Below are 23,540 nucleotides of genomic sequence, written 5' to 3' on the forward strand. Positions count from 1 at the left end.
TCGAATTGGCTCTGTATTCTTAATCCAGTTCCTTCAAGCCTAAGCGGCTCCGGTGAAGAAACATTTAACAAAGTTATATCAGGTATTCCGGAACTGGGTTCGGTCAAGGTTCTATCTCTTGGCACGTCTAACCCCCCGAAATGCAGGGGTCTTGAGATGTCATTGTACCTGCTGGTCCGAGAAGTCATAGTCATGTCCTCTGCATCCCTCAGCTGTCCGTAGACATCCCCCACTCCCCGTGCAAAGTTTGTCAGAGGGGGTTTCTTTCCTTGGCCAAGTTGTGAGGCAAAAATAGAATTTTCTGTTCTGTTCTCTTTCTCCTGTGCCATTTTAGCAGACGTGGCGTTGGAGAAGACACGAGCCACCGGCCGGAGCGTATTATCGAGCAGGCTTGAGTTTTGTATGAGAAGAGTCTTTAGTGAAGTGCTGTGAAGTAGAACATTGGCACGCGGTGGTCTTACAAGCTGCGTGGCTGGCTGCACCCCCGACATAAAATGTTCTAGTTTCCGAGGTTTCATTCCAGCCGCGGGATTCACACTACCAACTTTCCTCTGCTTCGCGCCAGCCTCTACCCAATGGACCTCGGTACCAGCGGCAAAGTTGGTGGAACCAACGGACGTGTTCGAGGCCTCGTCAGGCGTTGGCACGCGTTCTCCGGGTAACTCGGGGCCTGCGATTTTCTTAACATTCTTGGTTGTTGTCGTCCTCCTGTTTTTGGATCTCCTCCCGTGTTCGGTGCTGGGGGTTACAGGCATATTTGTTGTCCGCTGAACTCTAGCGGGTGTTACAGCGACTTTGTTCATCGGCGTTGGAGACGAGGAGTTCTTGGCTACGGGTGGAACCGCCCCGGCCGCGCCGTCCTCTGCTCCCAGGGACACCCTTGAGGAATCTTCAGGTTCATCTGTGTGATTTGAAAGAAGCTCTAGAGAAGTCACAAAAAACAAGAGGAGTCAAATCAGATGAATGTAAACTCAACATGTCTCCTACCCCATTATGGGCGAGACGCCATATTGGCTTCCCCGAGGCTTCATACCCTTCATGCCCCCCTCCCCCCCACGTTGGAGGACCCATCGATATCCGGACCACATCTAAGTTAGAAAGCTGAACTTTTCGCCCGTATTAAGTGAGGTTTATCCCCGCTGAACAATGCAGCCGCTGAAAGGGAAAGTCCTTGCGGAGGAACTAAGGCGGAAAGTATTTGTCTCCGGAGGAATCGCAGCTGCGGCGAGCGAGATACGAGCCAGGCGCCCGAGAACGTTTCCAACAACCTCGCAAGACGCCAGGACCCCGTACCCTGCGTGTTTAACAACGTTACCCCCAAAGTGATTGTATAAAGTGACAACTGTTGGGGACAGTTCTGGAGACCCCCCCATCCTCAGAAGGATTTTGACACCTAAAACTAGAGGGTCAGAGGTTTAGATGGAACAGAAGGAAGTTTTACTTTACTGAGAGGGTGGTAGATAAGTGGAACAGCCTCCCAGCATAAGTGGTAGAGGGTAATACAGTGAGGGAATTAAAACATGCATGGGATAGACATACAGCTCCTGACCACGGACTGTCCTATGGAAAGCACAGCCACAGCGAGGGTTTGTGGAGCTCTTGAGACCCAGAAATTCAAGTAAGTCGCTTGCTTTTGTGACCTTTTTTCAAGCAGCTCAAGGATTCTCCCCTTTTCACTCTGAATTTCTTCAGATATTTTTATTAGTGAGGGGGCCCCAGAATTTTAGAAATTCTATTATTATTATTGTTATTAATATAATTATTTTATTAAAAACATTTTACTGAATCCACAGATGTTGCGTGACCTTCCGGGACCTCAGAGGTCTCTACTTTTCCAGTTTAATACTGAAACTATTAACGGCCCAGAGCCGCTTCTAGCGTTAATATCGCGCCAGAGCCGTGGAATGCTTTAAAAGTGACAAAGAAGTGTCTGTAAGGATGGACGGTGAGGAGCGGAGGGCAGAGGGGCAGGAAACAGGGAGAGGCACCGGAGGGTCTGCGGCCCCCCTTGTTAACCAGTCCGTCTGTATTTCAGTCCCCGTTACGCTGACGGGTCCCGTAGGATCAGACAGAGGCCCCTGACGGCATTTACTGGGCAGATATACCCCGGTGCACCAGAAGGGGTATCAATGAGGCCACGAGGAGCTGGGCTGGGCAAGTAGCTGCCACACTGGGGGCAACTGGACAACAACTCCCAACACCCAGAACAAGTCGCCAAGATGTAGTCAATGAATGGAGAGCTGAACAGGACAGGCCGAGCAGAGACAAGAACGTTGATTTCACATCCCTTCTAGTGGGTATGGGGGGCCCCGGCCAAAGTGGCCCCGTAATAGTCATGGTGGAAATCCTACTAAGAGACTTTTAGATGCCCCCGTGTGGCCATAAACGTAACTACAAGATAAATACAGAAGAGTGGAAACTGCATACATGCCAACTGTCCCAAATTCATCAGTGTCTCTCCAGGGGCACCAACATCCAGCAGTGTGTTGCCCCGGGCCCGGTGTAACATTTATCATCTGCCCCGGTCCTCCCCGGCATTTTGGAGAAACCAGGCTGCTCTGGGGGTAGAATATGCGGTTAGTAGTTCAAATAAATAAACGCAAAGTCTCCTGGGGGGGGGGGGTAATTGCCCTTTTGCCCCCGGTCGTCCCATCGCTACTGCGGGGAAACAAAGTAAAAGTCTGCTGGTGTCTCTACCCCGTAGAGCGTCGGGGAGGAAGAAATATCCTGTCCTCCTGTTTCCTGGAGCCGGATGAGATTCCTGCGGTCTGTTTCCGCTGATTCCTCAGGACAGAAAGCTGTGACCTTATCTGAAGGGAAACCTGTCCCTGATCATGGCAGCCAGTCCTGGCTGGGGGAGGGAGAGGTTGCTGGCAAAGGGATTTTAGCTTAAACAGGAACTATGGGGGGGGGTTTTTTTGGGGGGGGGGGTATTTAAAGATTAGGAAAACATTCCCGATTGCCGGGGTAATTCACACCCTCGCATCGCGCCAAACAGCCTTAATCACAATAAACAGGTTTTTTCGCCTCATTACCGACGGGTTTCGTCTGCGTGAGCCGAGCAGAGGACTCTCCGACCTTTCCAACCAAGTCTGACCCAGCTGTGTTTAAATTCCCTCACTGTATTAACCCCTACCACTTCTGCTGAGAGGCTGCTCGCTCATCTACTACCAAATGCCTATCCCATGTGTATCACATATCTTTAAAGAATTTACCAGTAAGTAATAAACTTTGGTGTGAGGTTTATGGATTCATCCTGCGGAGTTCCGCTAAATCACTTGAGACGGAGCACAGCGGGGAGACCGAGATGGTTTAGAAGATGTCGGCGATTACAGGGATACGCTGTGTGTACATCTCATGGCCTACGGGTCATTGGACTTACTATGTAGTGTTAGCAGTTACCCTACATCCCACCGCCGCGTGTTAAATGTCTGCTGAATTTAGCACCACCGTAACTAAGCGCAGCGTTTGTCATCGAAACCCTACTTTTTCTCATTCAGATTTTTTCCGGGAACGCTTAATTTCTCATGTGTAAGAGACACCTGCACTCTAGTTGTCATAGCAACGGAAAATGCTGTTTGTGTTTATTTGATTAAACCTTTTAAGAGAAAGAATAAAAAAAGACCGATCTGCTAATATTTATTTGGGGCAATTAATGTTCTCTCTAAGTGGAACAACCCCTTTAAAGCTAAAACCATCATTTCATCCGGCACCGAAGCCACAATCCATTCATACACTTAAACCTACAAACCGTTCTTCTGTACAGGTAGGAAGACATTGTGAGAGAGTGTGAATGGGATTGTGAATGTGAGAGAGCATGAGAGAGAGTGTGAATGAGAGTGTGAGAGTGTGAATGAGAGTGTGAGAGCGTGAGAGAGAGTGTGAATGAGAATGTGAGAGCATGAGAGAGTGTGAATGAGAGCGTGAGAGAGAGTGTGAATGAGAATGTGAGAGCATGAGAGAGTGTGAATGAGAGTGTGAGAGCATGAGAGAGTGTGAATGAGAGCGTGAGAGAGTGTGAATGAGAGTGTGAGCGCGTGAGAGAGAGTGTGAATGAGGATGTGAGAGCATGAGAGTGTGAATGAGAATGTGAGAGCATGAGAGAGTGTGAATGAGAGGGTGAGAGAGAGTGTGAATGAGAATGTGAGAGCATGAGAGAGAGTGTGAATGAGAATTTGAGAGCATGAGAGAGTGTGAATGAGAGTGAATTTATTTACAGGCTATCCAGTCTTTTTCAAGACACATTTAAAGAAAGGGGAAGCAGAGAATCCATCCTATTGCCCCATGCTACGGAATATGAAGGCACTTTACGAACCAATAAATATTAATAGTTGAAAAGCCCTTGTTACCGTAGGTGGCTATATGTGGAACGGCAAGTAAATCCCACGCAAAGGTTTCAGGCCATTATCAAGCCGCTTATTCCCTGTTCCTGCTAAACACACCTGGATTCAAGCAGACCACACAGTCCTGGCAGGCCTTATGCTGTATTTACCCCATTGGGGTGGGCACAATATTTAAATACCTCCGTGGCACACAGCCGGACCCTCGCCGTGCCGGGGCCACAGTCAGGGAGTGGAGTGCCTTGTAATTTTTAAATGCCACCAACAGGCAAACATTCTATATAATAATAATATCAAGGGGATAGGTGACCCCAATACACCAGCCTTCACCCATCACCCTCTACCGGCTGAGGATGATGGGAATTGTAGTTTAACAACAACCAGAGTACAAATATTCATCCAGTGCCCCCTCCCCGGGCATTACAACAATAATAAAGTGCAATAATCAGTAAAGATAGCAGCTTCTATATATAATGCTATACACATACATAAATACACGCATAAATACATACACGCATACATACACGCATATATACCGTACATACACGCATACATACACGCATACATACACACATACACACATATATACACACACACACACATATTCATACATACACACACATGTATCCGGGGTATGGTGATCACGCTACACGCTGTATCGCGGGGTAAATGTGGATCTCAGAGCCTTAAACTATTCCCAAAACAGCAGCGTGTCTGTCACATTTATCCAGGTCTCTCTACAGAGACGGGCGAGAGCGAGAGACAGATATATATAGAGAGAGAGGGACACAGACAGGTGAGAGAGATACACTGATGGAGCGAGAGGCAGAGAGAGACACATATAGAGAGACAGAGACAGTGGAGAGAGAGAGATCTACATATAAAGAGACAGATATAGAGATACATGGATAGAGAGCGGCAGAAAGAGACAGTTATATAGACAGATATATACATAGAGAGAGAGATACACGATAGAGAGCTAGTTAGATAGAGATGTAATAAAGGAGAGGTGACAGACAGACAGACGGACGGACGGACAGACAGACGCCTCATCATTTGGGTAACATGAAGCTTTATGACATGCAGCGCTCGGTGGGACCCGGCAGCAGCATGTTACATGTATGTAATTGGCATGTAATGCGGGTGTGAGCGCAGATCCAGCTGTTCAGAAGCCCCCCCCCCCCCCCCCCGGTGCCCGTGCTCGGAATACTAATGACAGCAGCGAGCTCATTACCGTGCAGCACACCCGGTGCGGGCTGTCAGACCCCCGGGTCATCATTTAAATGCCCGGATCCCGCATCCCGTGACCTTGCCGGTACCAGACCCCCGGTTACCGCGATCGGCAGGCTGTGGGAGAGCCGCCATCACCCACCCGGTTACTCCCGTTACTTACCGGCCCCGGGAAGAAGCAGAAGCAGCAGGAGGAAGCGGATCATCCTGGGGCCATGGAGCTGGTTCGCAGGGGTAATGCCAATCTGCGCTCGGTGGGCAGAGCTCGGGTGCACGGGGGATGCCAGCCTCACATACCGGTCCCGGCTGCGGTCCTGGGTCCGCTCTGCTCCCCGCTGGGGGTGTTCGGGAGCCCCCCAGTACGGGGGCGGTGCTGCGGGCACATGCTGAGATCTGCCCCTGCTCCCCAGATCTGCCCCGCACTGTCACTTGTAGCTGCTCTCCTCCCCTACTAACTGCTCTTACATCACCGGGGAGGGGGGAGGAGGAGGGCAGGGGTGTACTGGGGGTGGGGAGGCTGGAATTTCATCACATATGGGGGGCTTTACAGCACCCCCCTCACCCCCCCATCAGCAGTGCAGCCCTTTAAATCCTGCAAAACAGGCTTTACACCGATTAACCCCTTCGTGGCCTGAATCACTGCACCCGACTTCTCGGAGCCGCACTTAGTTCCTTAAAGAACATTCTGCGGGCTTCCAGGAAAAAGAACCCTTTATTTCCATTTTGTGCCATATCAGGGTGCATAATCTGGTGCAGTTACCATAGAAACCAGCAGCCAATCCCATCATCTTGCACCAAGATCGCCCCAATGTTAACATAAATTCCGATTGTGTGTTTTGGGGTTCATTATCACCCCCCAGAAACGGGTTTTAATATAAAAAAACTCCTTTCTATCCCAACAAATCGATTTAAAGGGAACAGGGAGCAAAAATATTAATTTCTATAGAGTGAATATATAGATTTATGGAATTACATTTTTCTATATAATGAATATTTTAATTATATTTTTTTATATAATAAATATAATTTTAATAAAAGACATTTTCTATACGATTTATATATTATTTATTTTTAATGAACACATTTTCTATATAATTGGTATATTTGAAATTTTAATGAATATATGTCTCTATATAATAACTATATTTTTACATTTTTATATATAATGTATATATATTTTTCATTTTAATGTATATATTTTTGTTAAACAATTCTTTATATATTTACAGTATTTTTTTTCATAATCATAGCAATCAGAAGTTAAGCAGTTTTCCCGAAATGAGTCGCTTTATGATGGGAATTGTAGTTAAAGGCGATCCGTCCTGTTTAGCGGCGTGAAGCGTATTAAATCATGAAGTCGCGTTCCTGATATTTAATAATAAGACGTCCACGCTGGGAATATATAATGGCCGCTGTCACTCACATACGTTCGACAAGCAGCGGTTGCCTTGGCAACAGCTACTACCACGGAAACTGATTAAAAAAACTGAGCCTTGCAACCTTTAAAATAGGGACCCCACCTGAGTGCAGCCCAACCGCCATTCCTCAATATATATATATACAGTATATATAAAATATATATATTTACCAAAACTGTATCTTTTCAATAAACCAGATTCCAACAGGTTTTGTATAGAGAAGCAGGAAACATACATGTATAACATGTATTAAGCGTGATTAAAAGGATATGTATCATAGGAACATAGATTCTGCCGGCGGATCGGCCCCATTCGGCCCCCGTCTAGTCGCCCGTTTCTCCTGCTGTAAAGACTCAAACCTTAATCAGTCGTCGGTCTCGTCTTAGATTCAGGAGCCCTATGCCTATCCCATGCACTCACCGTATCTACAACTTCTGCAAGGAGGCTGTTCCAGTTATCTACCACCCTTTCAGTAAAGTGAAAAGTAAAATACAATACAGAAATGATACAATGTACCTGTGGGTTTAAGAAGATAAAATGACTTGTACTAAATGCGAGAGTTAACAGCACACTCTATGCCTCCCCAAAAAGCCCCCCCCCCCGGTGGCATTACTGCAGATGATGCTGAAAGTTGTGCCGGTTCTCCTGGGGGAACATCTTCAAGACATGAAAAGTGATGCGCTGGGGTGCAGTACCGCCCGCTGCCACTGCACTGCGAGGGGCGCTCTTTCCTATACGCTGCACACAGAACTGTCACCGGCAAAGAGCTCCCTCTCTACACGGCACGTGACATGTATGTAGCGTGCATGTGGTGTTCATCTGGCTTGTATTTGACATGTATGTAGCGTGTATATGGTGTTCATCTGGCTTGTATTTGACATGTATGTAGCGTGTATGCAACATGTATGGTGTGTGGCTGTGGCGTGCATGTGGAGTATATGCAGCACACCACAGACACGCACAATGACATAACGAGACACAGTGATCGCACACGGCAACACCCAGCAATCCGCTACATAAAGGTGCGAGAGAGTAACGGGGGACGCGACATTAATTAGTCTGACACGTTAGTAACAGCTCCTCTCCGGATTACACGCATTACACAGCACGACCGCGTCACCAAATCACAGCGCGGTGTAAGGATCTGTCACTTACAAAAAGCATCACTGTCAAGAGTGGTAGATAAGTGGAACAGCCTCTCAGCAGAAGCGGCAGAGGGAATACTAACATGCATGGGATAGACAAACGATGAGACCAGTAGACGGGGGCCAAATGGGGCCGATCTGCCGGGAGAGTCTATTTTTGTATGTCAATAAGATCTCGAGAGCTCAGTAAGCATGGGGTCTGCAGAAGGGGCTCATCAGAGGAGGTAGTACTGTCTGGAGGGGTAGATCTGGGGATAAGTGAATTGAGGACCAGTCCTTGGTCTGTTATTCAAACCGAAGCCTAATCGGGATCCGGATTTCTTGCAGTTAATCTGCCGGCTGGGCCGATTTGGGGCCGTATTCAGGGCACCCGATTGCCCATCAGTTACATAAATTAACGCCGTTTAATACGTTCTACCACAAAGTGTACAGCGAACCCCAAAACATAAATCTATATAAACTAAGCAGTTTCCTTTTTTCTTCATAAACACGACTTTTTTTCTGTCTGACTTCTTTCTCACTCACCCCAAATTATTTGTGGCTACCGGGAAGAGGATCTGCATGTTAGCAAATATTCCCTAGCAGAGTCCGCATGAGCCGCAGGTAAAAATTTTATGCAAAAAAAATATTTGATAGCTTTAGGTACATCCCAAGTTTACTTGCATCCCCTGTGCTACTTCTGTTGGACGTCTATTCTAGGTATCTACTACCCTTTCCTTCAAGTAGAAATTCCTCACGTTAGCCATCAAGTCTTCCGAATTTGCCTGAAATGCCCTGCAGACGACAAAGAAGGGCCACATATATCCGGCCTCAAAGGCAGTACATTAAACACGGTACACAGTGGCTCTCCATGATGTATTTAAACATGTTTTATGTATGATGCACAGCCCCTTTAAAGCAGTGAATATTACATTTCATAGCATGCACACCGCCCATTTTTTTTTTTTACGTCAAAAAGAATGAGACGATTAGTTCTTTTTTTTTTTTTTACACATTTATTAAAGTCCAACACATTCAGACAGCTTAAATACAGGATTCTGGAAGTGCCGACGGCAGCTGCTGAGCCTCTGCATGCAGACGCGGTCACGGAGCGCCTACCAAAGCTACCTGGAGACAAAGAGGGTCCTAAAAACAAGAGGCAGATGCACAAATCAGTTACACCATAAACACAGGACGTCACACGAGAAAATATACCAGCTTAAAACCTTTCAGTCCCCTTAAGACGTACATGTACGTCATTAAAACCTGTGGCAAGAAGCCCATTAGGATGCACAAGTCCTGACTTTGTTGCAGTGACATCGCTGGCTTCCAGCCGACTGATTGTCATACAAAGGATGCCCATCACGTGATCGAGCGTTCTCTTTCTGTGGGTGTCACTGCTGACACCCAACAGAAGTTCACTTGAGGAAAGAACGTAACCAGGGCCCCACTGCTTCCCCCTGCTGGCTGATTGTAATTATTGCAATAGGTAATGCACGGCTACGGAGCCCTGCTTGCTGATCACCGTGTGATCAGCACCGATAGATCAGGAGGGGAGAAAGTTTCTCCCCCATCTAAGAAATTAAAATAAATAAAATGGGATCTCGAGCCGTACTGCAGCTTAAAAAAATCAATTGAAAATATGTTTTTTCTAAAATAAAGTATTCCTTTAGAAGAAAATGTAAGCAAGATTTAGCATAGGTTATTAATATCACTAATTGTGTTTTAGTTATTCCTACGATCCTAAAAGAGGGTCCCTACTTCCGAATTAAATGATGGGGCTTTAAAAAAAAAAAAAAAAATACGGTAAAGATTATTTTGGTCTTTGGGTTATGAAACGCCCCTGGCCTGAAGGGGTTAAGGGCAGAATTTCAGCATGCGCATTTTGAGCTAGAAGCGGATCGCGGGGTTTCTGTAAGTTCGGGGGAAGCCGTGTACCCGTTCTCCGGGAAGCGAGGATACTCACAGTGAACACAAAGTAACGTGTAGTTCATTCATAAACGTCCTTTTTATCTGCAATGTAATCTACAATCTCCTGCGGTGTCATCAGCTTCTCGCCATCTGCGTCTGGGATCTCGAAGCCTGCAGCAAAAGCACACGTTAAGGGCACGTTAATAACGGCGCCGAACACGTAAACAAATCGCAGATCGATCTACAGCGATTGCGCATCCAGAGACACCGACAGCCGATGTGCAGAAGGCAGCAAGCCCTCAAATAATGTATGGATCGAAATTACCGCCCCGTTTATATATTTACCGCCACAATATACCGCTTAAAGAATATAACAGAGGAGCCAACGAGTCCCTGGGAACGGCGTGTGCCGTGTGTGTATGTGCGTGCGTTGGAAACATTGTACCTTAGAGAGAAGGTCTCTCCTTACACAGGGGGTCACACGCGGGACCCACAACTGTGCAGTCAGGAACAGAGCACGAGAAGCCATGATTTCCGTTTGCCAGGGCTTTCCGAGGCACAACGAAGAGATTCACTAGAAAGATTACGCTTCTGTTTTTCTTTGACGTTTATTCAGGTTTACTTTAGCTGCCGATATAGATACCCATTACTAAAAATGGCCGCTTTTAATTATACGCAAAAAACGTTAACGCAGCAAAGACTGAGGACAGAACTCAAAGGGTTAACCCAAGTACAGGACCAGCGGAATGAAGAGGGAATTGTAATCGCTTCTTCTTGGTTTAAAAATGTTCGATTTAGTGCAGCGACAGGACGTGAATGCAAACGGAGTTCGCCTTTTGGGACACAGACCGGCGGATAAATCAAACGGCCCGGTTCGTTTCCAATTTGCCCCACGAAGGCATTTGAGTAATGAAGCTTATGGCGAGCGCCCCATCTGCCGGCTTCACGATGAACGCGCTTTACACATAAAGTGTAAGAACTAAAATAATTTATAGCTGCTACGGGACACGCGTTTGTTCTGTGGGTGTCAGGATCAAACTCACCAAACTCATCCTCCATCGCCATGATTATTTCAACTTGGTCCAAACTGTCCAATCCCAGATCTTTCATGAAGTGCGAGGTCGCGGCCAGCTGGAAGAAATGATACCGCGTGTCAGAGGTCACGAGTAATGCAGAGACATCGCAGCTGCAGTAAGGTCTTCCAGCCGGCTATTAATGACTCGAGAAGCTCTCTTGCTGCCTTAGGAACTACATTTCCCATGATCCTCCACTGGACAAGACTCATGGGAGATCCAAACTATTTTTGTGCAAAACACAGCTGATTGTAGTCTGTGCCAAACGTGCGCGGATCTGAGTTACATCCCCTCGGAGAGGAAAACTATAAAAGTCACAAACTGAAATCCATAATATAGCGATCCAGACGACTATAATCTAGGGCTGCAACTAACGATTATTTTCATAACCGACTAGTTGGATGATCATTTTTTCGATTAATCGGATAAAAAAAAAATGTTAATTTTTCATTTATTTAAAATAATTTACTAAACAGGATAAAAAAATGCAGCCTGGCCCCCCAGTTATGCCACTTTTCCCTTGATATGCCACCCCCCCCAGGCTTACCCCCCAGTGCTCAAGACTCCTTGATGTCTAGTAGAGGCAGCCAGTGAACGTCTGTGCGATGTGCGTAGAGAACCGCTGCTGCTGGCCGGCACTTTCGCTGGAGATTCTATGTCTGAGCACCGGAAGGTCATGTGACGCCGGTGCTCCACCATAGAAGCCCCAGTGGAAGTACCGGCAGTAGCGGAGGTCGTCTGCGCGTGTCGCAGAGACGCCCACCAGCTGTTAGAGAGGAAGCTCCAGGTTCTCTGCAGCGCTGCGGCAGATCCTCCTCTCTGTCTCTGGCAGCCAGCGAACGTCGCGCAATGCGCGCAGACAGCCTCCGCTGTGCTGGCCGATACTTCCGCTGGGGCTTCTATGGTGGAGCACCAGAAGGTCCCGTCATAGAATCCCCAGCGGAAGTGGCGGACAGTAGCGGAGGATCCCTACGCACATCGCACAGACACCGCCTGGCTGTCAGAGAGGGTGATCCAGGTTCCCTGCAGCGTGGCTATGGAGTACGTGGTGGGAACGGAATCTGCTTCTCACCTTTTCTGGGTCAATCTTGTCGTACAACTTCAACACGTATAAAACCCGCTCAGAGATGCTCTCCAGCGTGAGGGGTGGGAGGTCTCCATACTGGCGGCACAACTGAAGTAGGGAGCCGGACACCTGGAGGAGGAAAAAAAAAAAACCAGTAGATTATATTTATTTAGATTTAATAGAATTTTATACCGATAACCGATTCAGGGATGCCGTCAGCAGCAGCCATTCCTGCTCTTCACACGCTAGCCTGGTGGGTCAGGGAAGGGGGTCCCAGCTCGGCAAAGCCCCTCACACGCTAGCCCAGTGGGTCAGGATCAGGTAAGGGGGTCCCAGCTCGGCAGCACCCTTCACACAGAAACGCTCTGCAGCGACGCCATAACGTAGCAGCACACAGGACCACTTAACACAGAAAGACTCATTGATTCGTAGAGAACATATGGGGGGCTTCACTGCCAGTAACGAGTATCAGCATTTTATACGTTACAGGGAGTTCATTCATTCATTAATTAGCGAGCTGTAGTGAGATGAGGGATTTTAACATTAACCACCGTTTATAATCTTCACCGCGCCCCTCTCAGAGAAGAACGTTTTCACCTGTGAAGATTTAATGGTTAATATGCAGACCACCCAGAAAGATCAGACGTCTCTATACTAGTTTTGAGTGCAGGGACTGTAAGAAGCGCCACTGGAATTGTTGGTGCTAAATAATTATTTCCTCTTCCTTACTATTGCTCCCAAAGCCCAACGAGTTTTTCCCGTGGGATTAGTATGCTGCAGGCGCGCACGCACGCACATCAGTTTACACATCTGTGCTAAAAAACCACCTTCATGTTCTTCATCAAGAACGTTAACGCTCACATAGAATATACCCAGACGGCAGCCACCAGGGCAGCGGATTAAGGCAAAGGAGAAGAGCTATAAGCGCAGTAACAGAGCAACTGAAGCCCTCGCTCTTTAAACATAAAACATACGGGCGATCTTAATATCAAGGTGACGCTTACCAGAAACGTCATGCTGGGTGCAGATCACACAGGAAATGTCATATAAACTAGATAATACTGCAGATTTAAACATATGATGTCATAAGCGAGGCCGACAGGGAAGATGTGCACCGTAGGGAGAGGCAAGGAAGGTGATAGTGACCTAATCTTGGTGGTTTTACATAACATGGATAGATGTCGCATCTTATGGCAGCCACTGGCATGCTGCACCATTGACAGAAAAGCATGGAAATAACATATATACATACATGCCCCTATACATGTTATATGCACATACATGTGCCGCCCATACCCTTTAGGCCCCAGTCCCAGCCCTCTTGCACCGGTGCAGACCCCCCTCTCCCCGTTGACCCCTGCCCGGCTGACACCAGCTCCCTGCGGGGTTCCCCATACCTGAGGTGCGAGGATTGGGGTTATCGTTGAAGGCCTTGCCAGAGACGAGCGTTGCCTGCAGGCGGCTGCGGCCAGGACCTGCGCGGAACGACGGGGAAGGGGACGGAGAGCAGAGCGGACACACATACAGAGGGCACGGGACGCCATGGCGGAGAGCGGCTACCCAGGCTGCACCACGGCGCGGACTGAACCACAGAGTCTTCCGGTCTGCAGGACAGATCGGATGAGGTCATAGAATGTAGCGCCAAGGGAAGGGCAGAGAGAACGTCGAGCGTACCATAGAGAGAGACAGCGTTAGGACAGAACGCCTACTAAAACAGGAACAAGTAGAACTACAACTCCCATGACCACCTGAGAAATAAAGCTAAACCGTTTCTGGGAAGTTACGGGGTAACTGCGCCTATATTAGGGTTCTGATAACGCTGCTCAATATTTTAACACCATGCTTCCTTATATAAAATGAGGAAATAAAGGAAGGTGAAGAGATATCTCATACCCACTACAGTACAGAATCACAGTCAGCCATGTTGGTACACCCAATAAGGACAGAAGAGAAGGTCATGGCCATGGGATGCCATTGTGGCTTGGCACATGTCAGATAATACCCAGTGAAGTAAAAACACGTCAGGGCAATGAATAGATTCAGCTCTTGGCACCACACAAAAGAAAATGTGGAGGAAAACAGGGTTGCTGGACTCCAACTGGGATCCCTTCCTCGCCTTGCTTCTTTGGGGTTATATGTATTGTTGTTATCCTATATTTATGAGGCACCAACATATTCCACAGCGCTGTACAATATAAAGGTGGAGTGCTTAGCATATACGTTACAGATACAACATGATTGGGGGATCCGGCCTGTGAGCTGCCATCTTGCCTTATGGCATATACAGAGCTCCTGGCAAGAATGGCCCTACAAGAGCCCCGCTCATGAGCTTACAATCTAGAAGCGTAATAAACTGGCCTTTAACACCTTTATAATCAGCGAGCTCTTCTTGCAGAAAGTTATATGAATCGCCTCCAACGTTTGCATTTTCCTTTCTGACGTAAAGACACGCACCAAATTAACAGAATATGAATAAACGGGCATTACTGATGCCTGCACATACAGGAGCGATGTACGCAGTCTCATTACTGCTGCTGTACCGATATTATTTATACATTGAAACAACAATGATTTTCCTGGATTTTTTTCATTTTTATGTGATTTCTGCATCTTTAAAAGGTACTCGTTACAATACACCGGCCCCAAAATATATGTTCAAGTAGTGGGATTTTTTCTTTTCTTTGAGCTTTATGAACCTGCAAAATGCTTCTGCTGCAGGAGGATTGAAGAAATGTTACTGAATTAACTATACATTATACAGGGCCAGCCAATCTCCTTAGCCTTTATTCTGGAACGAGTGCCTTCCATGCGGATCTAAAATTCTATTTCCACATCCAGGATTATGCTAGCATGTAAAAGCCCCCCGTACCTTCCCCTGCAGCACCTCCTAGTCAGGCATTTGCCCTCTCGGGGCTATCCTAAAGGTAGGGCAGGGATGAAGGGCTTTTGTCCAGTTGGTCTATACCAGCTTTTTTGTAAAAGGAAGGGGAAAGTTTGCAGCAGGGGCATAACTACAAACCACAAAGCCCCGGTGCTGAAATTGCCCTGGGGGCCCTTGAATTCACAAGCAACGTGTCCTTCAGTGCTGCATTTGCCCCCAAAACAGCTTACCAGTGCCATCTTATCCCCCAGCCTGTTAGCACCCCTAAACAGCTTGCCTTTGCCATCAGGTTCTTGGTGCCTCCAATCAGCTTAGTGCCCCCAGCTTGCCTGTGCCATATTTGTCCCCAAACAGCATGCTTACACATACAATGCTAACACACAAACACCTACACAAGTACCCACACACATCCTAACATACATTCATCCCTGCTCCCTTCCCTTACTCATGCGTGCGCGCGCACGCACGCACGCACTAACTCACTCCCTCCCTCTTGCACCCCTTTATTTTCCCCGCAGCTTTCTCTCGGACACTCACTCGCGGTGCAAGCAGCCTCGTATTATCACAAGGTGTCCCTGCCGATTATGGTCTGCTTGTCCAACAGCCGCTCATATGGCAGCAGCTTGCTGTTAGCGCAGTAATCAAAGAGCGACAGAGACATCGGTAGCGAAAGATTCGTTCGTTTTGGTGGGGAACATTTTGTAAAATAAATTTGGTTTGAGTTTAAGTGAATTCTGCTTAGATACACGTCGCTTAGTGGATAAAACTCACAACTTCTAAGTATAAATATTTAATAATATTCTACGGATGACGTTTATCCTGACCCAATGAGTAGAGGGCTCAGAGACTCTGCATACTAACAAATCCTGATGTTTGGACTCGATGGCCCGGTGATGGGATACACTGTATAAAATCAGAAGCCCCCCCCCCATTCAGACTTGCTTCTGCGTGGCGCCAGCTGCGCTCTCTCCTCTGTGAGGGGTTAAAGTCCCGTACACGAGTATATAAATATGTTTTCGGCTTTCTGTCCAGCCAATATAGATGAAGAGCTTTGATCCCATCGCACCATGCTCCAGGGAGCGTCCGGGGCTGGAGGGAGCATTGCGGAGCAGCGACTGCGAGATAAGTCCCAGAGGGCGATGCTTCCGCAGGATAATACGGCGGCGGCACTCCGGTTTTTCACATCTCCTTCCAGAAACCTGGTCAAACAAAACAACATATGAAACGACCCGGAGACGTCTTACACATTCTTCCTGCTGCATATAAAGGCTTAGAGAAAATGAACTGACTTTCTGCTTCGTGCTCTTATCCTGAAAAACACAGCACACGACATGTTATTTTACCAACACGCATGTTAACACAGATTTACCAATACCTCCCGCTGTGATCGTCCGGAAGCGTGTAATGCATGACATTGGCACACCGCGCTGCTTTAGGGTTAACCACAATCAGTCTGAATATGCACGTCCTGGTGGCCTTCTGGCTACCGTTGTGAAGACCGGCAAAGACCAGGAACAAGAGACCCTGCAACAGAAAAATGTACGCCGTTTACTTGGCGTCTTTATATTTTTTTATTTAGCTGTCAACCAATGTAAATATCAAGGACGAGGAGCCTTACGGAATCAGACGATGCACTCAAACAAGTGGAATCCTGGCAGAGATCACCCACAGAAATCGTGCGGAGGAGTTGTTTTGTGTCCAAGTTCCTGGGAAAGAGAAAAGTAAATGGACGTTATTTGCAGTTCCATAACTACACGGTCATTCATGCAAACGTTCCTCCCTATAGTCCGCAGTGAGATCTGGTAGTTTAAGCCAAAACCAGCAGATCCTTCAAAAGGACCAGAAACCCTCGGAATTCCTGCTGTAACTCGTCTGAGGACAGAATGAGGAATCCAGCAACATTTTCAATGTGGTCAATTTCTGCATAAAGAGCAAATCTTACCAGATTACAATTTTATTATCCACGGTAGAGCCAACCAAAGCATTTCTCTCCCTGTCCACTTCACAGAAGGCCAGGATGCTATCTTGCGGAGAGATCAGTCTGTGGGATCCTTCAGCACTGCAAAACATTTAGAGCTTTGTGAATACACTCAGGTGTATTACTATAAAATTCATATTTTAACGTGTTGTATTCAACTGCAACCTGATGTACAACAAAGCGCATGTTGCTTAATAGTTAATACAATTTATTGTCTCACCTTCCTTTGGCTGAAAGCTGGAAAAACTCAACCACTTGGCCGGAGCCGACACCACTGCTGCTGACTATTCGGTTCGTGGTTAATCCCTGAGCTATCTTGGCGTGACCGCGCGTCACCATTTGCTGCTCCCACATCAGGCTTCCGGGCCGGGAGAGTAACGACCTTTCAAGAAAAGACACGTTAAAGCTTTTAAGACAGACCAGCGATTTTAGTCGATGAAAGAAAGAAAGACTCCGGCTGAAAAACAAGGATGGACCTCAACGAAACAAATGAAAGCGAAGAAGAGAGCTCAGAATTTTCTCACGCTCCCTGGAGCACTTCTGCAAAGAGGCGGAGCCCCTGCGCACAACCTCTCCCCCCGATTGGAGGAACTGGGAAGAGGCTGTCCCCATGTGGTGTGCCATGGCTCCGCTCTTTTGCAGAAGTACTCCAAGAGGCCAGAATAACGCGGCCATAATGGGCAACGCGGCAGATAGCGGGGAGAAGCTGACCAAAAAAGAAGACGGAAACGGAAGAACAAGAAGAGATACAGAACGGCTGAAAAGGAGACTGGGAGATAAGTGATTGGCAGAGAAGGTAGGGAGACATTGAGAGAGAGTATGAGAGATTGAGTGAGAGAGAGAGGGTGACAACAAATTTCGTTTCTGAATTGAAAAAGCTCTCCGAAATTAAAGGGCAGGAAGCAAAATCTGTTCACCTAAAACAAACGGACTAAAACTTGGTCCAAATCGTTTATGGTTCATGTGCACAACAGAACTTTATCACGACTGACTGCATGGGCTTTGTGATTTGTTTCCCTTTTGCTCGCTTCTTCTTACCAAATCTCCCGAATTTCCAGGTTTCCAAGAGCAACACAAACAATATTCTTCTCTCCAGGCAGAGGCAGTATCTGGATGACAGGCATCTGCAAGCAAAACCATAAAAAGAACAAAAAAAAAAACATTCTAAGATTGATGGGACACAATTCCCTGCAAAGGACGCGTTAATTAGTTCATCAATGTAGGACACCTATATATATACTACAGGCCAAGGACTCTTGCCATAGATCCGTCGCTGCAGATATTCATGAGTTTTAACTGAAAATAACTCTCCAAGATCCTTTGGGATACAAAACTTGCTAAGGCCAAAGGCCTTTAAATCTGAATGTGACGGGAACTTGCTGAGAACTTGATAGTTGCGCAAACTGAGCAGACATGGCTGCCCAAAGGGGTCATGAGGGTAATGGGGTCAGTGTGTGACACGGGCAGCTAGAAGATCATAAAAGATGTCTAGTCACCACAGCAACCAAAAGAACATTCATGCTCCATGTTTAACACCGAAAAGGTATATTTTCACTAATAATTACACACCGACCTCTGTAAAATCCCACGTGTGCGCAGCCTCCCATTGGTCATCGTCCCTGGGCCTCCAGAGAGACACAGACGATTCACTCGCTGCCACGATGCACAGATCTCTACAGTCCGGAAATTCCCACCAAACCAAGGACAGGTCAACCGCGCACCTTCCTCGACAGCCATCCTGCCAACAGAAGCCATAATGTGAGAACATGCCAATGGCCTCCATACGGAGTGTAAGTTAGCTGCTGTCAATCAAAACATTCTGGGTCTAAAAGATTATTTTTTTAGTAATGTCTGCAGAGGGCTGCCGAAGCCAAGTAAGTAGGTTGTTAGGTACCCGCTTATGATCTTAGTTTTTAGAACGTAACTAAGTTCAGCGAAAGGCCCCCAGGAGGTATAATGGTCATTGTACGATTATAGACGGCCTTCTCTAAATAAACCAGGTAGCAATTTCCCAACCTGTATCTGTGACACCAGGTGCAGCTGACCTCTCTTCAATGTCTTCTCTTCAATCTTCTCAGAAACCGGTCCACCTGCAGCAGCCACCTGAAGGCAAGACAAGTGATAAAGACTTATCTCCAGTTTAGGGAAAACACTACAGATGTGTCACAAAAAAAACCATACATTTAAATTAGATACAAGTAAATATCATGAATTTATTGTTTTATAAGCAAAACACAAAGCTAATATCCATGTAAGAAGCGCGTCAGACTGTTTTAATCTATGTATTTTATTTAACGTAAGTGTACAAATGGCAATTGTAATTGTTTGTTAAGGATTAAAACCAACAATGTACCTGAGAAGAGTTTCCATCAATATCTGACACCGGATATCCCGCACTCTGCGTGTTACACGCCTCCCCGTGCTTTGTTTTGTCACACTCTAGTGGTTCAGCTCCTGAAAAGTTGACCGTTCCATTGCATGTGCGTGTGACGTTGCACTGCGTTGAATCTTTCCCATCACTCTTCACCAGCGCCGGTTCAGCGCCAGCGACCCCTGCAGGAAAAGTCTGCGATTGTAATTTGGGACTACGGCAGGTGAGAGGGGAACCCCTGCATGATGAGGCAGGTGCAAAAGCTGGAGAGGAACCCAGCAAAGGTAAGCCTGGTGTGCAGGTGGCCACCTCAGTCTCCTCAAATGTCTCTAGAGGGACAGAACACATGGAAGTAGAGAAGAGGACATCACACGTCGGTTTCTTTGAGACATGTGAGCTCATCTCTAAGCGAGGCGCATCAACAGGCTCCATACTTTGATCTACTGGATAGATTTCAACAGAGCGTTCACTTTTACTTTGAGGTTCCCCGTGGGTTTCAAGTTCATCGACAGCAGATGAATAGGTATCGGAAGGACTACAAGCATCGAACACCAATGGCCCACCCGAAACGTGCGTGATTGTAGTTGGCTTTAAAAACACAGTGCCAACTCCTTCGTAGACTCTGCTATAGTCGGCACTGTCCCTTTGGTCCTCTTCACATGACTGGTTTAAAGGAAAGTCTTGCTCTCGCCCATTCTCACAGACTTCGGGTGACAGTACCTGCCTCGGTGTAAGTCGGGTGTCTGACTCGTGGGTCAAAGCTTTTGGATATTCAGGAGTGGGATACAGCTGAGACGATACCGGGTCATCTTTTGGTGAAGCCAATAATTTTTTTCTAGCAGCAGACTCCATATCGCTTAAAAGCTCCTCACTTGTTTTTAAAAGTCCTAAATCAAGTTTTGAATCATCGGAACACGCTGCCTCTGCCCCTTGCAAGATGGTAGAACGGCCTGCGGGTGGCACCGCCGTGCTATTCTTTCCATCACCTCTCGCGCGTCTCTTACTCTTGAGCTGCTCTGGAACAAAGGGCTCCAGATGACTCGCAGTCTTGAGTTTTTTAAGCTTCAGGTCACCGAATTCCTCATCAGGTAAATGGAAATCTCTGATGTCGGAAGAACTTGACAGATGTTTAAGGCTTAGCCTGTTGCTCAGAGACGGGAACAGCGAACCTAGGAAATAATTATCAGGTTAAACTTGAGAATGATAACCCTGGAGATGCATCTAGTTCCATATTCACTACAGACATACACAGTCCAGCCTCCAGACTAACAAAACGCATCTTTAATTGGTAATTTTTGTGCCACCCCAAGGATTTTTTAAGAGAATGATCTCATGAACCATGAGTGCCAAAAAAACAAACTCCCCACAGAAAGCAAATACCCCCAAAACTGCATAAATATGGCTCACCTGAACATTCAATGTGTTGTTTTAATGGCATGTGGTTGAAGAGGCCCCTTTCAGAGTCATCCTTCTGGGCATCAACAGAGAAGCTGGGGGAATTTCGTGGCCTCAACGAGTACCCATTTCTTCCAGACAGAGATCTGATTTGGCTCGCTTGTGAATTCATTCGCTCATTATTTTTGGGCTTCTCGGCTCCAGTAATGGGACATCTCGGTTCAACGGCCGAATCGATCTGACTCTGCGACTGCGCCTCGCAATTCTCTTTCTCGCTTTGAGAACCGCTTGTTGGTGGACTTGCAACGTTACTAAATTCCAGCTGGACGGAGACCTCCTCGGCACCGGGCGACATCTCTGCAAGCGATGTATTTACAGCACCACGACCCCCTCTGCTTTTCCCACGCCTGCATCGACTGGTTCCACGGGACTTGCCTGCAGTTGGGTGGCTGCGTGGGGTCAGTGAAGTGGTGCTGGTTACAGATCCTGAAGCTCGAAAACTATTGGGTGAAAGCGACCGGAAAGCGCTATCCAACTCTCTAGTCACCTTTTCTTGTTTTCCTCTCCCTCTTGTGCCTCTCCTGCCTCTGCCAAGCTGACTGTTAATAACCGCATCAAGGTCCACTTTCCTCTGGCAGCTGGACATGCGGCGAGTTGTCCTCACATAGTATTCCACAGGGAATAACAGCCCTTCTACGAGAGTGCAGGAGGTTAGTGGGCTATTCTCTTCTATTACGCTAGGCTTTCTTTGGCCCTCATTAGTGTTTGGGGGAGGTTTCTCCAAAGAGGACTCCGATGAAGCGCCGGCGGTCTTCCGCTTGCACATCTCCGGCGTACCTAGAACACTAGGACTAGTATCACACGCTCTGCTAACGACGCTTATGCCGGAAGAGTTCATTAAAGAACATGCCGTCTCTTTTTGCCCATATGAGTTTTGTTGGATTCTATGGTGATTCTCTGTGATGTCTTTGGTTGATGAACGTTCCTGTTGGGCAACGAGAGAAAACGACTGGCTGTTGTCACATTCATTCCGGCAAAGCTGCGCATCACCAACCCGACCATTTATGCTCTTCTTGAACAGCGGTGACCCAGAAGCGCACAGCGCCGACACATCACGCTGCGACCTGTCCAGTAACGTCAAAGTATTTGCGGACAAAGGGAAATTTGTCGGCGATGACTCTACAGAACATTCTCTTCTTCTAGATCTTTTTAACTTCAGTCGGCTTCTTAGAATCTGACCTCGGTTATACGGACTGGGCTCTTGAGAGTGTTCCATAATGCCATTTTCTGGTCCGTCAGGACATTGAGAAGAACCGGTTCCTGCACAGAGTATTTCAGACTCCACGTTCAATCTAAAGGACAACCTTCTATCACCGTCCTCCCGTGGGGTTTGAAAACGTTCTTGTGACTTCCTTATATTTCCCGAAGAATCAGCGGCAGTATTCAGTGGTTCTGCGAGAAAAAAAAAAAAAGAGGATGAACAGAAATGGAGAGCCAAAAAGAGGTGCACGCTTCCTCGCAATAAAGAGAAGCCAACTTCGCTTACAGCCTGCATGTACTACGTAAGTACGGTGTCTTGCACAGACCACAATGCCTGGGGTGTTATGGACAGAAAAAAGCCCCTTTTACACGTAAAAAGCAGAAAGAAAAACCTTCTATAATGCAATATATTAAAACAAAGGTGCATCTTTTTCTAACTCCTCTGGAAATTTAGATCTATGAAGCTCTGCAAGAAAAACTCTTTATCTGAGCAAATAAGATTTTTTCAGTCCTCCGAACACACCTGTGCGTGCAGATGCTGCGGTTGCTTGGCTAGGCGAGCGATTCTGCTCATCGGGTTTCTTTATTTGTGTTTGTGAACGCTGTAATTAAGAGGAGAAAAGAAAATAATCTTCCATGACTTCAAATTTCAATACAAACGCACGGTTTGGCCCCCCCCCCCCCCATTTATACCAAGTTAAGGAGGAATTAAACATTCTCTAAGAAATTCAAGTGTTTCTGTTTAAACAAAAGTTCAAATTTTATATTTCCCAGTTTCACTAAAAAAAAATATCAAGGAAGGAGTCAATATGTATTCACTAAGAAGCCACGTTGGCTACGGAAGGGTTATCTCAAATATCATAAAGACTTCAAGAACAATACAGATGTCCAAAAAGATACGGAAGAGGACTCTGCGCAGAATCCTCGCCAGGGTCATACGGATTTACGTCCCTCACCTGCAAACGGTTGAACGTCCTCTTGTATTCCTTTTTCAATAATGCAAGTTTTTCTTTCAGCTGGAGACAAAAAAAGGTAGAACGCTTGAAAACGACGAATACACCGTTAAATGGAAACTCATACGTGTTTACATAGTCCCATTTACCTCCCCTCCCCCCTCCATATGCTTTAACATGATCAGATAGAAGAAGATTGCTACCGGTTATGTCAGGAAAGGGTTAATCTGTATATTATTGAAAATCCTCTCTACTTGAGATATTTACCTTTTCTTCTTCTTCTAGAGTGAGGTTTTTTTCCGGAGAAACTTCCATCGCAATCTCCTGGGAGTTATCCATGTGCTGCAAGAGAGGAAAAGCACATATATTAAAACATGCGCGATATATATATATATATATATATATATATTTTAATTTTTTTTTAAAACACGCGCAATATACCGGGCTATATGTATGCTGCATGATCAGCCCGCGTTTGCTATGCGATATCATAACTAAGAGTTATAAATATAAATAAATACAGAGGTAGGGCTGATTCTC

At 46.6% G+C, this 23,540-nt stretch overlaps 1 protein-coding gene across 1 annotated transcript; it reads right to left on the reverse strand.

Moving 5' to 3' along the window:
• Window positions 1–9,191: 9,191 nt before the first annotated feature.
• On the reverse strand, window positions 9,192–13,706 carry LOC149285831 (acyl carrier protein, mitochondrial-like). The gene is made up of 5 exons (XM_089495048.1): window positions 13,560–13,706; window positions 12,169–12,291; window positions 11,067–11,154; window positions 10,079–10,194; window positions 9,192–9,258 (listed from the first exon to the last, which is right to left on the reverse strand). Exons 1-4 carry the CDS (start codon window positions 13,704–13,706, stop codon window positions 10,103–10,105), a joined length of 450 nt encoding a protein of 149 aa, XP_089351174.1. The 3' UTR covers window positions 9,192–9,258; window positions 10,079–10,102.
• Between the last annotated feature and the right edge of the window lie 9,834 nt (window positions 13,707–23,540).

Source organism: Sceloporus occidentalis, unplaced genomic scaffold (genome assembly GCF_023333645.1).
Source record: "Sceloporus occidentalis isolate IW3139 unplaced genomic scaffold, rSceOcc1.0.p SCAF_76, whole genome shotgun sequence".
NCBI lineage: Eukaryota > Metazoa > Chordata > Lepidosauria > Squamata > Phrynosomatidae > Sceloporus > Sceloporus occidentalis.

What these genes read in the sequence shown, in the direction of transcription:
- LOC149285831 (XM_089495048.1), bottom strand. Translation starts at nt 13,706, where the DNA reads ATGGCGTCCCGTGCCCTCTGTATGTGTGTCCGCTCTGCTCTCCGTCCC. An exon ending in ACAAGATTGACCCAGAAAAG is followed by an intron (nt 11,155 to 12,168) that starts GTGAGAAGCAGA and finishes CATTTCTTCCAG; the next exon opens with CTGGCCGCGACCTCGCACTT. An exon ending in GGCGATGGAGGATGAGTTTG is followed by an intron (nt 10,195 to 11,066) that starts GTGAGTTTGATC and finishes CTTTTGCTGCAG; the next exon opens with GCTTCGAGATCCCAGACGCA.